The sequence below is a fragment of the Saimiri boliviensis genome, chromosome 3 (genome assembly GCF_048565385.1).
Source record: "Saimiri boliviensis isolate mSaiBol1 chromosome 3, mSaiBol1.pri, whole genome shotgun sequence".
Lineage (NCBI taxonomy): Eukaryota > Metazoa > Chordata > Mammalia > Primates > Cebidae > Saimiri > Saimiri boliviensis.
In genome coordinates this window covers 101,769,153-101,782,321 of record NC_133451.1, presented here as the reverse complement: position 1 = coordinate 101,782,321, position 13,169 = coordinate 101,769,153, and the positions used below count along the sequence as shown (strand labels likewise).

At 37.9% G+C, this 13,169-nt stretch overlaps 1 protein-coding gene across 3 annotated transcripts in view; it reads right to left on the bottom strand.

The window, feature by feature from the left end:
• Positions 1-13,169, bottom strand: part of SEC24B (SEC24 homolog B, COPII coat complex component) — a 120,123-nt gene that overhangs the window by 70,662 nt on the left and 36,292 nt on the right. For all 3 annotated transcript variants that reach the window (XM_039468402.2, XM_039468403.2, XM_074396557.1), the window contains exon 3: positions 2,171-2,338. In XM_039468402.2, coding sequence (XP_039324336.1) covers positions 2,171-2,338 — 168 coding nt within the window. The remainder of the gene's footprint in view (positions 1-2,170; positions 2,339-13,169) is intronic.

Here is a 13,169-nt window from a genome sequence, read left to right as displayed (position 1 = left end):
AAAATGTTCAAGGAGGTAGTTTAAATTTTTCATGAAAAATTTTAGATATCAATCTAAAATATATTCTAGTGGGTAGTTTATTAAAAAAATATATAGGGGCTAGTCAAACAAAAATTTGATGTCTCTCCTAAAAATAGGTAAAAAATGCTTAGCCTTGGGAGAACAACCAAGCAAAGGTGTCTTTGCAGCTGGAAGAAAAAAAGCTAATCTCTTTTTAAGTATTACCACTTTAGTAGGTCGTATCAGGCCCACAGTAAACCCTATGCAGATGACATACTGCACAATTCCAAGAGGCTCCATTCATGTGATGACAATTTGCACCACCATATGCAGTAGCCCTGACTCAACTAGGTTGTGTAGCCCAGATCTATCCAAAGACAAAGAAGTCATTAAGAGGCCATTCTCCTACTTATGAAAAAGGAACAATAAAAACTACAATTCAGATGTCTCTAGTATGATCTTTTCTGTTACTTAAGCAAGAAACTTATCTTAGATAAATCAGGAGTTTGTCAACAGCCAATGACAAAAAAAATTCAGCCTTATTTTACAGAAAGAATAAAAGACAGAGAGATCTGAGTTAAAAATCTTTTGCTTTGCTACTCTACTTATTAACTTGCAGTCTTGGGCAAGTTACCTAGCCTCTGTCAATCTCACTTTTCTTATCTGTAAGAAAGAAAGAATATCTATGTCACAGGATTAATATGTGAATTAATGAGATATAAAATATCTTGGTATATTGTACGTACAATAAATGGCAGCTTATTCTACTTTCAAAATGTATTTTAATAGAAAAAGAAGAAATGTAATTGTTAAGTGGGCAAACCGTTTACAAAACAATATTTATAAAAAGATGGTAGGATGGTATTCAAAGTAAGATGGTCAAAAAGAAAATATGACAGGAAGAAAGAAATCAGCAGGGGCAATGTAAAACGTCAAAAAAAAAAAAAAAAAAGCAAAATATTTAAGAAGTGGAAGGCAGTCATCAATGTAGAAGAAAAACAAGAAAATATACCATTCATTTAGGGCTTTGATCTATCCAAAAAGCTTTTTTGATTTGTGATAAGCAAAACTACTACTGGCTCTTCACTTTGAAGGCAAATACTTTTAAAAGCTAAATTCTATTTCCAGTATACCCACTGGTTCGTTGAGAATCAACAGATACTCTTTGGTGCTGCAGTTACTTTTCCTAAAAAACCAAGTAAGAAAATGTATAATGTCTCATCTGATCAACTGATAGAAAGGTCTCTGTTGACCACATAGACACTCAACAGATAGAAGGAATGAGATCACCCTAGGAATTTATCATGCTTTTTTCCTTTTCTCAGTTTTGGACTATAAGAAGGTTCTTTATACATAAGGTTAGGAGCTGTCACTACTCAGTGAGTGTAGTCCCTAAAATAATACATGGTTGCTCTGGACATACAAACTATAGATTCTTGAAAAAAATTCGATCATCTCTGATCCAATGAAAAATGCCACATATTAACCTAAAACATCACTACTTTGGAATTTTAGCCAGACAGGAGAAGAAAAAAAAAAAACTGCCAAAAGAAACAACGTGGGGAAGCAGGATCAAAACACATTTTATTACCCTTTACTTACTTAACACATGGAGAATATTAAACAAACAATAAATCATATAGTTCGTCAAAGACGCAAGAGTATGGGTTACAATTTCATTTTCACCTCCCTTCATTTGCAAAATTGTGTCAAAGCTTATTTTCTACTATCAGTAAAAAAAGCACAGAAACAATCAAATAGGATATGGAGAGTCACTAAATAATTAAGTCTTGGCTACTTTATCCTGAAAGAAACTATACTACCCTTAAAAAATAGGAAATAAATGTTCCATGACAGAAGGATAAAATAATAAACTATTAGACATTGACACAATGAGTAATTAGCCATAGAAAGAGCTATAAAGACTCAAAAGATATATGAAGGACTATGTGTAATTTAATAAACAGAAACGCAAAATACAAAATGGTACGTAATTATGTAAAACATATATGAGACATAGTTAATATTCTAAAAGTTGTGTTTGGATTGAGATTATAACTTTTTTCCTATCTTCTATAAATTAGGATCCTACAGTTTAACTTTTTAAAATCAGGTATTCAAATACGTACGTGTGTCTGTGTGTGCATACAATAATAAATATCTCAAATACCTTTCTGTTGTAATAGCTCTGATGGCTGTGTAACTGAGGTCACAGGCTCAACTGGGTGATTTGCAGTGGGAGGTGTTCTTGTTGATGAGGATCCTGATAAAACAGTGGAAACTACTGGGCTGGACTTGGGAGGCTGAACATTTTGCATAACAGGACAGGATAAAGAATCTGCAATTGAAGATAAGAAACTATTTCATCCACAGAAACTTGAAATATATTTAAATAATAAATATTACTATATAGAATAATGTAATATATAACTATGTATTATAATTATATATAATAATATATATTACTAACAAAATACAGTTTGTCTGAAGTCCTTGTAGAAACTTCAATAGTATCACATTTACCTAGTACATCTGGAAAAGATGGTGGTCCAAAGGATTTTTTAAAAATTGAAAAATAACTCATCAAATGTTTTAACAAATTTTATTGACAATTTTCCTAAAATATTTCACAATCTTCCTTACCTTCTTAAACAAAATGAACTCAAACAACTTTCACTTACTAATGATCTCTACGAACACTAACTATTGTACAGATTATTGTACTATGCAATGGTGACTCAGGTAAGGAGATGAATAGAGGTTTCTGACTCTGCAATAATGTGGTCTCTGAATTCCATAAACACTTCCAGTATCAGTTCAGATCTCGTTTTGCACTATCAACTGCCACTTCTCATTTGCTGTTTCTAACCAGATGCCTTATTTCACATGTAACTAAATAAGGGCCTAACCATAACACGAGGTTGAACTTCTGGAATAAAGTGTACATGACTCATCGTGGGTCTTTGTGATAGCTCAAAATACCAAATGTCTCCTAGAAGGCAAAATCGTCCCTGGTTGAGAAACAACGGGTAAGTTATTGAAGATAATCTTCCAGATTATCCAACCAAGAGATAACTGAAAAACCTATGGTAAAAGACTAGCGGTGAGCAGTCACTATATACTGAATAAATCTACATACATATACTTGCACATATATGTATATGGCTCTCTGTATGGTGTGTGTGACATATATATATACCATATATATATATACACATACCATATATATACACACACACATACCATATATATATATATATACACATACCATATATATATACGTAAACAATCTTAGTTCTGGGACTCAAACAAATAGGAATATGGTGACAAAACAAAATGCGTTATATATCCTAATGGTGTAAAAACAACATAAACAGGCATGAGGAACAGGGAAAGAAGGCAGAAGGTAGTCTAAATATGTTGACTGCTTCATCATTTTTAGTAGGAAGAGAAACTGTCCTTCCGGAAGATTGAAAACATCATCACAGTATTTTACAGTTCCTTCTGTTAATATGGAGTCTATTTTACCACCCTCTGAATGGGAGCAAACTGTGACTGGCTTTAATCAACAGAATGTGGCAGAAATAAAAGCGTACAAGTCCCAGACCTCAAGTCTTAAGGAGCATCGCAGCTTATGCCTTTCCCCTATGAAATGCTGCGTGGATTATCATATAGGGAAGCTGGTCTAGCCATGTGGAGAAAGACCTAGGCACACCAGTAAAGTGTCTGCACCAACTGCTAGACATGTGAGTGAAGCCGTCTTAGAATCTTCTAGTCCTGCAAATCTCCAGCTAAATGAATTCACATGAATGAGTTCAAGAAAAACCATCAGAACTACCCAGCAAACTCATAAAACCAAGAAAAATAATAAATCATTGTTATTTTAAACCAGCAATAATAACTGACATTATCACTAAAACTGCCAACATAAAACAGTGATTAAAAATATTTAACGGTATACAAATAAAAACTGAGAAAGATGTATTTATTTAAAATTAGGGTCGGGTGTGGTTGCTCATACCTATAATCCCAGCACTTTAGGAGGCCAAGGTGGACAGACTGCTTGAGCCCAGGAGTTTGAGACCAGCCTAGGCAACATGGTGAAACCCCATCTCTACTAAAAAATACAAAAATTAGCCGGGCACAGTGGTGCGCACCTGTGGTCCCCAGCTACTCATGAGACCCAGGTGGGAGGATGGCTTGAGTCCAGGAGGAGGAGGTTGCAGTGAGCCAAGATCATGCTACTGCATGTCACTGTACTCCAACCTGAGTGAAAGTAGGAGACTCTGTCTCAAAAATATAAAATCAATCATATCAGGTGTATGTGTATATATATGTATGTATCAATACACATGAATATATATAAAGCATAATACCCATGAACTCAGCATCCAATTTTGAAAATAAAACATTTCTAATATTGCTGAAGCTCTCAATATGCTCCTCACAGAAAGCATTCCCCTGTCCCTCCTGAATCATGTTTATTATTCTCGTTTTTGTTTTCAAATAGCTTACCACATATATATGCATCCCTAGATATTATTTTTGCTTGTTTTGTAAACTTCTTAACAAGATACTGCAGGTATTCTTCCACATTTCTTGTGCTACATTCCTAGGATTCACTCATGTTAAGAGTGTAGCTCTATTTCATTTTCACTGTGTTCAAAGTCCAATAGAATATAATTTATTTATTCATCCTGCTATTATTTTATGTTATTTCCAATTTTTTGTTTTCACAAACAGTGCAGCTATGAACACTCATGCACTTGTCCCTGGCATAGATATTCAAGTTTCTCTAGGGCAGAGCTTCTCCACATATATGCCACAGCTCAAATATTCGGAGGTGTGCAGCAAGGGATGTAGAATCCCTCAGCCCTGGGAACGGCTCTGTAGGAAATGAGGTCTTTGGCCTAGAAAGCAGACTAGTCTCTTTGTCTGGGATCTTAAAAAAAAAATACTATTTGCCATAAGAGGCATCCATCTAAAACAGGAAGTGGTGCTGCTTATGGCCTATTCCAAGTGTAGCCTACAAACTAGCAACACCTCATGTGGAGGATTGTTACAAAGTAGAATCTCAAGCTAAGCCATAAAAGATCTGGTGAATTATCCTACATTTAAACAAGATCCCAGGTGACACACATGCATAGCTTGATGACTTCTTTAGAGTATATCGAAGAGGGATAGCTGTGATGTGGGGTATGGTTATTTTCAATCGACCAATGCCAAATTTTCCTAAAACACAAATGAATATACCCTCCCACCAAGAGTGTCTAAGAGTTCCCTGTTACTCCATGTCCTCACCATTCTTGCTATTGTTAGACTTTCTATTTTTTACCCATCTGATACTAGGTATAAGAAGATATCCCATTCTAGTTTTAGTTTGCTTTTCACTGTTTATTAATGAGATTAAGTATGTTTTCATTTCATCTTCTGTGCAATGTCTATTCAATTATTTTTCTTCTGGTTGTTGGTCTTTTCCTTATTAATTTCTATGTAGCATTGTGTATTCTGGGTAAATACTGTAAGTATATATATTTTTTCCCAGTTCACAGCTTGTGTTTTGTTCTTCTTCATGTTGTCTTTCAATAAAGTAAAGTTTTAAATTAGGAATGAGTTATCATGTGTATCCTTTATGGCTAGCATTATGTGCACTGTCCTTAAAAATTCCTTTCCTACTCCAAGGTCCTAGAGATAGTCTCCTGTATTTTCTCTGAAAAGTTTTAAAGTTTTGGCTTTTTGCATTTACACGTTTACTTAGCCTGCAATTAATTTTATACATGGAGACTTTATCCTTCAGAGTAAAGCTACAGTATTACTTCCTTAGGGAATACTTCCTCTAGGCATCATGACTAACAGGCTAAATGCACCTAAAGTAATGCTCCCAAGTACCATACACCTTTGCTTCATGATACTTAAATAATAGGAATTTTACATTCGTTTGTGTTTATTTGGATGTTTGCTTCTCTAAGTGAATTGCAAACTTTAGTAGGAGGATAGCTAGCATTAAGTGTTTTTACTCACTATTTCATCTCCCAACACTAGAACAACTTGTGGAACACAGTTGGCTTCAAGTATTTGTTGGAAGAATGCAGATAAGGTCTACCAACATTAAGGACTAGAGAAGAATGCCAACCAAGAAGCTGCTCTTTTCACAAAGGGAATTTGACAAAAGAAACAACACATAAAACTGGAACTATGCAAAATGCACTGCTGCACCGTTTAGTTTCTGAGTTGTGATTCCTGAGAGAAGAAAATTATGATTCAAGAATATATTCTGTTTTTGATAATTAAGGTAGTTGCTTAGTTAATTTTTTACTTTTACTCCTGGGGTCAAGTGATCCTTCCGCCGTGGCCTCCCAAAGTGCTGGGATTATAGGCTGAGCCACCATGTCCACCCTTTAGTTAGTTCTCAGTAACTCCTTAGTTCCCTGTTAGTTACTTAGAATTCACTTCCTCATGCATAACACATATGAGGATTAGGTATGTAGATAGCCTCTGAAAAGAATACTCCTTTATTAATATAATCCTATAAAAGTAAGCCCTATCTTTTTTTTTTTTGAGACGGAGTTTCGCTCTTGTTACCCAGGCTGGAGTGCAATGGCGCGATCTCGGCTCACTGCAACCTCTGCCTCCTGGGTTCAGGCAATTCTCCTGCCTCAGCCTCCTGAGTAGCTGGGATTACAGGCATGTGTCACCATGCCCAGCTAATTTTTTGTATTTTTAGTAGAGACGGGGTTTCACCATGTGGACCAGGATGGTCTCGATCTCTCGACCTCGTGATCCACCCGCCTCGGCCTCCCAAAGTGCTGGGATTACAGGCCTGAGCCATCGCGACCGGCCAGTAAGCCCTATCTTAATCAGTTGTGCACAAGATTCTTTTTTTTTTTTTTTACATCCCATTTTCTGAGGAAAAAACTCTCAACCTTTCCACAGTGTCTGATTTTTTTTTTTTCTTTTCTTTTCTTTTTGAGATGGAGTTTCCCTCGTGTTGCCCAGGCTGGAGTGCAATGGCATGATCTCGGCTCACTGCAACCTCCACCTCCCGGGCTCAAGTGATTCTCCTGCCTCAGCCTCCCCAGTAGCTGGGATTACAGGCATGTGCCACCACACCCAGCTAATTTTTTGAATTTTAGTAGAGATGGGGTTCCCCCATGTTGGTCAGGCTGGTCTCAAACTCCTGACCTCACCTCAGGTGATCCCCCCGCCTCGGCCTCGAAAAGTGTTGGAATTATAGGTGTGAGCCACTGCGCTGGGCACATAAAATTCCTTAGGAACTAGGAGAGATTAAATAAATTCTCAGTTAATAGTACCACCACCCATTCAAGTTGTTAATAGTACCACCACCCATTCAAGTTGTTCAAGCTAGAAATTTTAAATCATCTTGTATTCTTTTTCCTTCATAAACTGTATCAACAAATCCTTGAAGTTATCTCTCTCATCTGTCTTCTGTATAAATGAATCCAGTCTAAGTTATCATCCTTCACCTAGATAATTGTAGTAATTCCTTTCTAGCTGGTTTTCCTGTTCTAGGTTCTTCCTCCTCCAGTTATCTACTACACTATTCACAGAAGAAAGTTCTGAAACACAAATCTGATAGTGCCATCACCTTGCTTATAAACCTTTTTTTTTTTTTTTGAGACGGAGTTTTCGCTCTTGTTACCCAGGCTGGAGTGCAATGGCGCCATCTCGGCTCACCGCAACCTCCGCCTCCTGGGTTCAGGTAATTCTCCTGCCTCAGCCTCCTGAGTAGCTGGGATTACAGGCACGTGCCACCATGCCCAGCTAATTTTTTGTATTTTTAATAGAGACGGGGTTTCACCATGTTGACCAGGATGGTCTCGATCTCTCTACCTCGTGATCCACCTGCCTCGGCCTCCCAAAGTGCTGGGATTACAGGCTTGAGCCACCGCGCCCGGCGCTTATAAACTTTTAATGGCTGCTGATTATATATAGGACAAGGCATATGTCCATCATTAATTCTTCTCACCTATCCAAATGCCACAGTCCTGGAGAAATTGAGGTTGATATTCTGGAGAAAGGATAACTGTTAAAGCCAAAATCTGAAGTCAGTGAACACAAAGATGGATATCTCATCTTCTGAGCTTGGAGGAGAACATGCAGAAAAATTTACAAGTAGTGGGCACAAAGTTGAAAAAAGATGATAAGGTTCAAGAGTATCTTTAGAAAAACGGAAGGAGTAAGAATGTGAGGGAGTAAAATTACGCTATTCCCATAACTGCAATCACACAAGTTTTTAAAGCTAAAAAATAGTCTCTTGTACTGCACTACTTGTATTTTGTATGAGCACTTTATTTTTCCAATGCGGTTGTCTAATTTCTTTCTTTCTTTTTTTTTTTTTTTTAGACGGAGTTTCGCTCTTGTTGCCCAGGCTGGAGTGCAATGGCGCGATCTCGGCTCACCGCAACCTCCGCCTCCTGGGTTCAGGCAATTCTCCTGCCTCAGCCTCCTGAGTAGCTGGGATTACAGGCACACGCCACCATGCCCAGCTAATTTTTAGTATTTTTAGTAGAGACGGGGTTTCACCATGTTGACCAGGATGGTCTCGATCTCTTGACCTCATGATCCACCCGCCTCGGCCTCCCAAAGTGCTGGGATTACAGGCTTGAGCCACCGCGCCCGGCTAATTTATTTCTTATTTATATTTCTATGTCCAAACAATCATGTCCTACAAGGATTTGTTTTTGCTTTTCTTCAGGCACATTATCACCCAGAGATGACAAATACAATATTAACTTATCGGTGCCTGTATCTTACTGTCATATGTGTAGCGGACTTTTATTCAAGAATTATATACCACTTCTCGGCCTTTGGCTAAGATCAAGTGTGAAGAATTATATAAACGCTTATTATTTGGCTGGGTGCGGTGGCTCAAGCCTGTAATCCCAGCACTTTGGGAGGCCAAGGCGGGTGGATCACGAGGTCAAGAGATCGAGACCATCCTGGTCAACATGGTGAAACCCCATCTCTACTAAAAATACAAAAAATTAGCTGGGCATGGTGGCGCGTGCCTGTAATCCCAGCTACTCAGGAGGCTGAGGCAGGAGAATTGCCTGAACCCAGAAGGTGGAGGTTGCGGTGAGCCGAGATCACGCCATTGCACTCCAGCCTGGGTAACAAGAGCGAAACTCCGTCTCAAAAAAAAAAAAAAAAAAAAAAAAAAAAAAAAAAAAATGCTTATTTTTACTCAAGTAGCTTTTTAATTGCTTTTATATAAAACTGTGCATTTCAAAACAGCATTAATCAGACACTACTATTTTATAATATGCTATCAAGATGTGGTTTTTATTAAGCAAGAAATATTCAATATAATTCATTTTAATCAAAATAATTTTTCTGTCAAAATCCTACATTTTGGCAACAAGACTTATCTTGCTAATTTTTAAAATTATGTGCTTTTTAAAACAAAGAGACACTGAAGACACACAAAGAAAATGATTTTAAATTAATCTATAGAGTTTTGGTACTCATCTTGCTGTCAAAAATGGGCATCTTTGGCCGGGAGCGGTGGCTCACGCCTGTAATCCCAGCACTTTGGGAGGCTGAGGCGGGTGGATCATGAGGTCAAGAGATCGAGACCATCCTGGTCAACATGGTGAAACCCCGTCTCTACTAAAAGTACAAAAAAATTAGCTGGGCATGGTGGCGCGCGCCTGTAATCCCAGCTACTCAGGAGGCTGAGGCAGGAGAATTGCTTGAACCCAGGAGGCGGAGGTTGCGGTGAGCCGAGATTGTGCCATTGCACTCCAGCCTGGGTAACAAGAGCGAAACTCAGTCTCAAAAAAAAAAAAAAAGGGCATCTTTACATCCCCAAGTCACACTCAGGCAACTTCACCTCAAACTAACAAAGAGCTTCTGTACTTATTATCTATTACAATTCTATACTAAATTACTTGACTATACTAGAGATTCACCTACAGTGATAGTTTAAAACATTTTCAGTGGCCTAATGAAATGACACCTTTTAAACACTAGCCAAAAGTGCAACCTAAGTTAACAAGTAATGTGGCACTAAAAACACACATACTTGGAGTGGAAAACACACATACTTTTTTTTTTTGAGACAGAGTCTGACTCTGTCCCCCAGGCTGGAGTGCAATGGTGCGATCTCAGCTCACTGCAACCTCTGCCTCCTGGGTTCAAGTGATTCTCCTGCCTCAGCCTCTCGAGTAGCTGGGACTATAAGCGTGTGCCACCACACCTGGCTCCAGCAAATTTTTGTATTTTTAGTAGAATCGGTGTTACACTATGTTGGCCAGGTTGGTCTTGAACTCCTGACCTCATGATACACCCACCTTGGCCTCCCAAAGTGCTGGGATTACAGGCCTGAGCCACTGTATGTCCGGCCTGGAGTGAACTTTTTAACAAAATAATTGAAGTTTTAATACTGAATTATAATGTACTAATATGCTTTTCTAAAATAAAGCAAATAATATTTAAAGGTCCCCTTCAGTCTATGTTTTGAATATGAATTCATTAACTGCCTTAAAATAGCAGTATGTTTCCATCTATCATCACATTTTTGATAGTCGCTTAACTCAGGTTTATGCTTTTGCATCTCCAACTATACAAAATGACTGAGGACTTTTAGTATATCTGACAATGAAGTTGGTATAATCAAATATTTAAAAAGGTAACCATTTCTGTCGATTATTCAAAGGCTGAGTTTCACACAAAACTATGTTTAATACCTAAGAATCTCATTTTAAGGTGAAAATATAATTTGAATGTCGAAAGCAATTATGTTGCCTGCCTTTCTAGAACATCAAACTCAATATTCCCATACCCTGTACATAGTATAAGGTACTTTTACCTAGGCTCCCCAAAATACTGCAACAAACTCACAGGTTTCCAAGGAATATTTTAAATTGTCAAGAAAAAGTGGTATGTGTCAAATACCTTATGAACTACTACTAAGTTACATGGGGCACTTGAAAAAATATTGAAATACATCAACTGAGGAAGTTTGGCAACTTTGGCAATATTTAATTTTAAAGTAGATTTTTAAAGTAACCTCTATTTCTTTTGAAATGCTAAAGCACGTGTGTCATATTAATCTGAGATATATTTGTCAACCTCTGAAATTCAAGTAAAAAGTAATTTACCAATCTAAAGGCAGAAAAAAACTCCACTTCTGAACACAAATTAAATTCTAAAATATATTCATTATGGCACTCACAATATAGTACTAAGATTAAAAGAATGAAAATATATCCCGCCTCTCTGCCTACAGGGTCCATTGGAGCAGTTATTCAAATAGAGAACAGCTTTGTAATTTATTCTCCCCCTTTATTTAATATCTTTTTAATGATAGGCCTTTCCCAATTACTTGTTCTGTTCATTAGCCAAGTGACCCACACCTCAATATTAATTGGTTCCATCCAGGGTGCTGTTCCTACCTCAGGACTAACACAGAAATTACTTGTATTTCCTTTGTCATGAAAGTCACAAAACCCTTAAATTGAAAGGACATTAGGATAAGTGGATCTGCAAAAGGAAGGCTGAAAGCAGAGAGGAAAACAGACTTTCTAGAAGACAAAAAACCCTGGTTCTGAGCAAGACAGAAGAAACTGACCTCCAGGCCAAGATTCAACTTGGATAGCCTTCTTCATTTGTAAAACAAAAGGATTACAGTAAAATTTAGATCTATTTCACAGCATTACTTAAGATCTAGTTAGAAACAGATTCTCAAGAGTACCCTGGAGATTCTATTCTAGCTCAGTAAATTGTAGCTGAAAATCACAATCTGTGCAAGTGATTCTGGTAGACAGCCAGATTTGGGAACTGTGACAGACACTTTCAGTTGACTCACCCAAGTCAGTGCTAACTCCTTTCTTGCTTGCCTCTACTACGGATGCTAAAAAAAGGCTCAATATTCATTTTCCAGCCTTCCCTGAAGCTAAGAATGGTCTTTTAAACAGCTATGGCAAATGATCTGTAAAATGAAGTCTGTCAATGCCACTATCCAGTCCTCTCTCCTCTCTTTTTTTCCTGCTTTTAATTCTGACTGAATGTCTATAGGTACAGAAGTATCTTGTTTCTAAAACCTACATGCTAAGAGTGGCAGAGTAGAAAGAGAAAAAAGGATACCAAGAACACCTGGATCCACCTAGACTAGCGATGTGAGGAAAATACCACCCCCCACTTTTTTTTCTTTTTAGACGGAGTTTCACTCTTGTTACCCAGGCTGGAGTGCAATGGCACGATCTCGGCTCACCACAACCTCCGCCTCCTAGGTTCAAGCAATTCTCCTGCCTCAGCTTCCTGAGTAGCTGGGATTACAGGCACACACCACCATGCCCAGCTAATTTTTTGTATTTTTAGTAGAGACGGGGTTTCACCATGTTGACCAGGATGGTCTCGATCTCTTAACCTCATGATCCACCCGCCTTGGCCTCCCAAAGTGCTGGGATTACAGGCTTGAGCCACCGCGCCCGGCATACCTCCTTTTTTGTTTAAACTACTATTAGTTGCTTGTGGCTGAAAGCATTTCTAAAGGACATAGCAATGAAAGAGGAGATGATCTCAAATGTACAACTCAGATCTAATATTAAAGTTCTAATTTTAAATAATTTAATTGTCCAGAGAAGAATACCTTTCTACATCTTTGATGCATGGCTACCCAGACAATGATACAAAATGCAAAGACACCATTTCGAAAGTTACCACAGCTTTACCAATTCCCATTTTTTAAATACATTTTCATTCGGTTCAAGAGGAGATTCTGTTAAATCCAAGTTCGCAAACTGAATTAAAATGAGTATATCTTATGGCAACACTACACTTATCCTATTGAAAGACTGCATGGTAGTAATCAGCTACTTGTGGGGCTGAGATGGGAGAATCGCTTGAGCCCAGCAGGATGAGGCTGCCATGAGCCAAGATCATGCCCAGCCTGGGTGATAAAGTGAAACCATGTCTCCAAAAAAAAAAAAAAAAAAAAAAGGCTACACCTTACATACATTTTAAATGAACAAATTTAACAATGCCCTTGTAGTTTAGGAAGGTCAGAAAGGCTAAATACCAGGGTATTCTTCATGCATCTTCCTTTCCCTTCCCCATCTTTCGGCCTAACTTGCTAATCTGAAAATGAGGAATACTGTTTACATGCAGGAAAGATACCTTCTGCAGGAGTCGCTAACAGGGCTAAC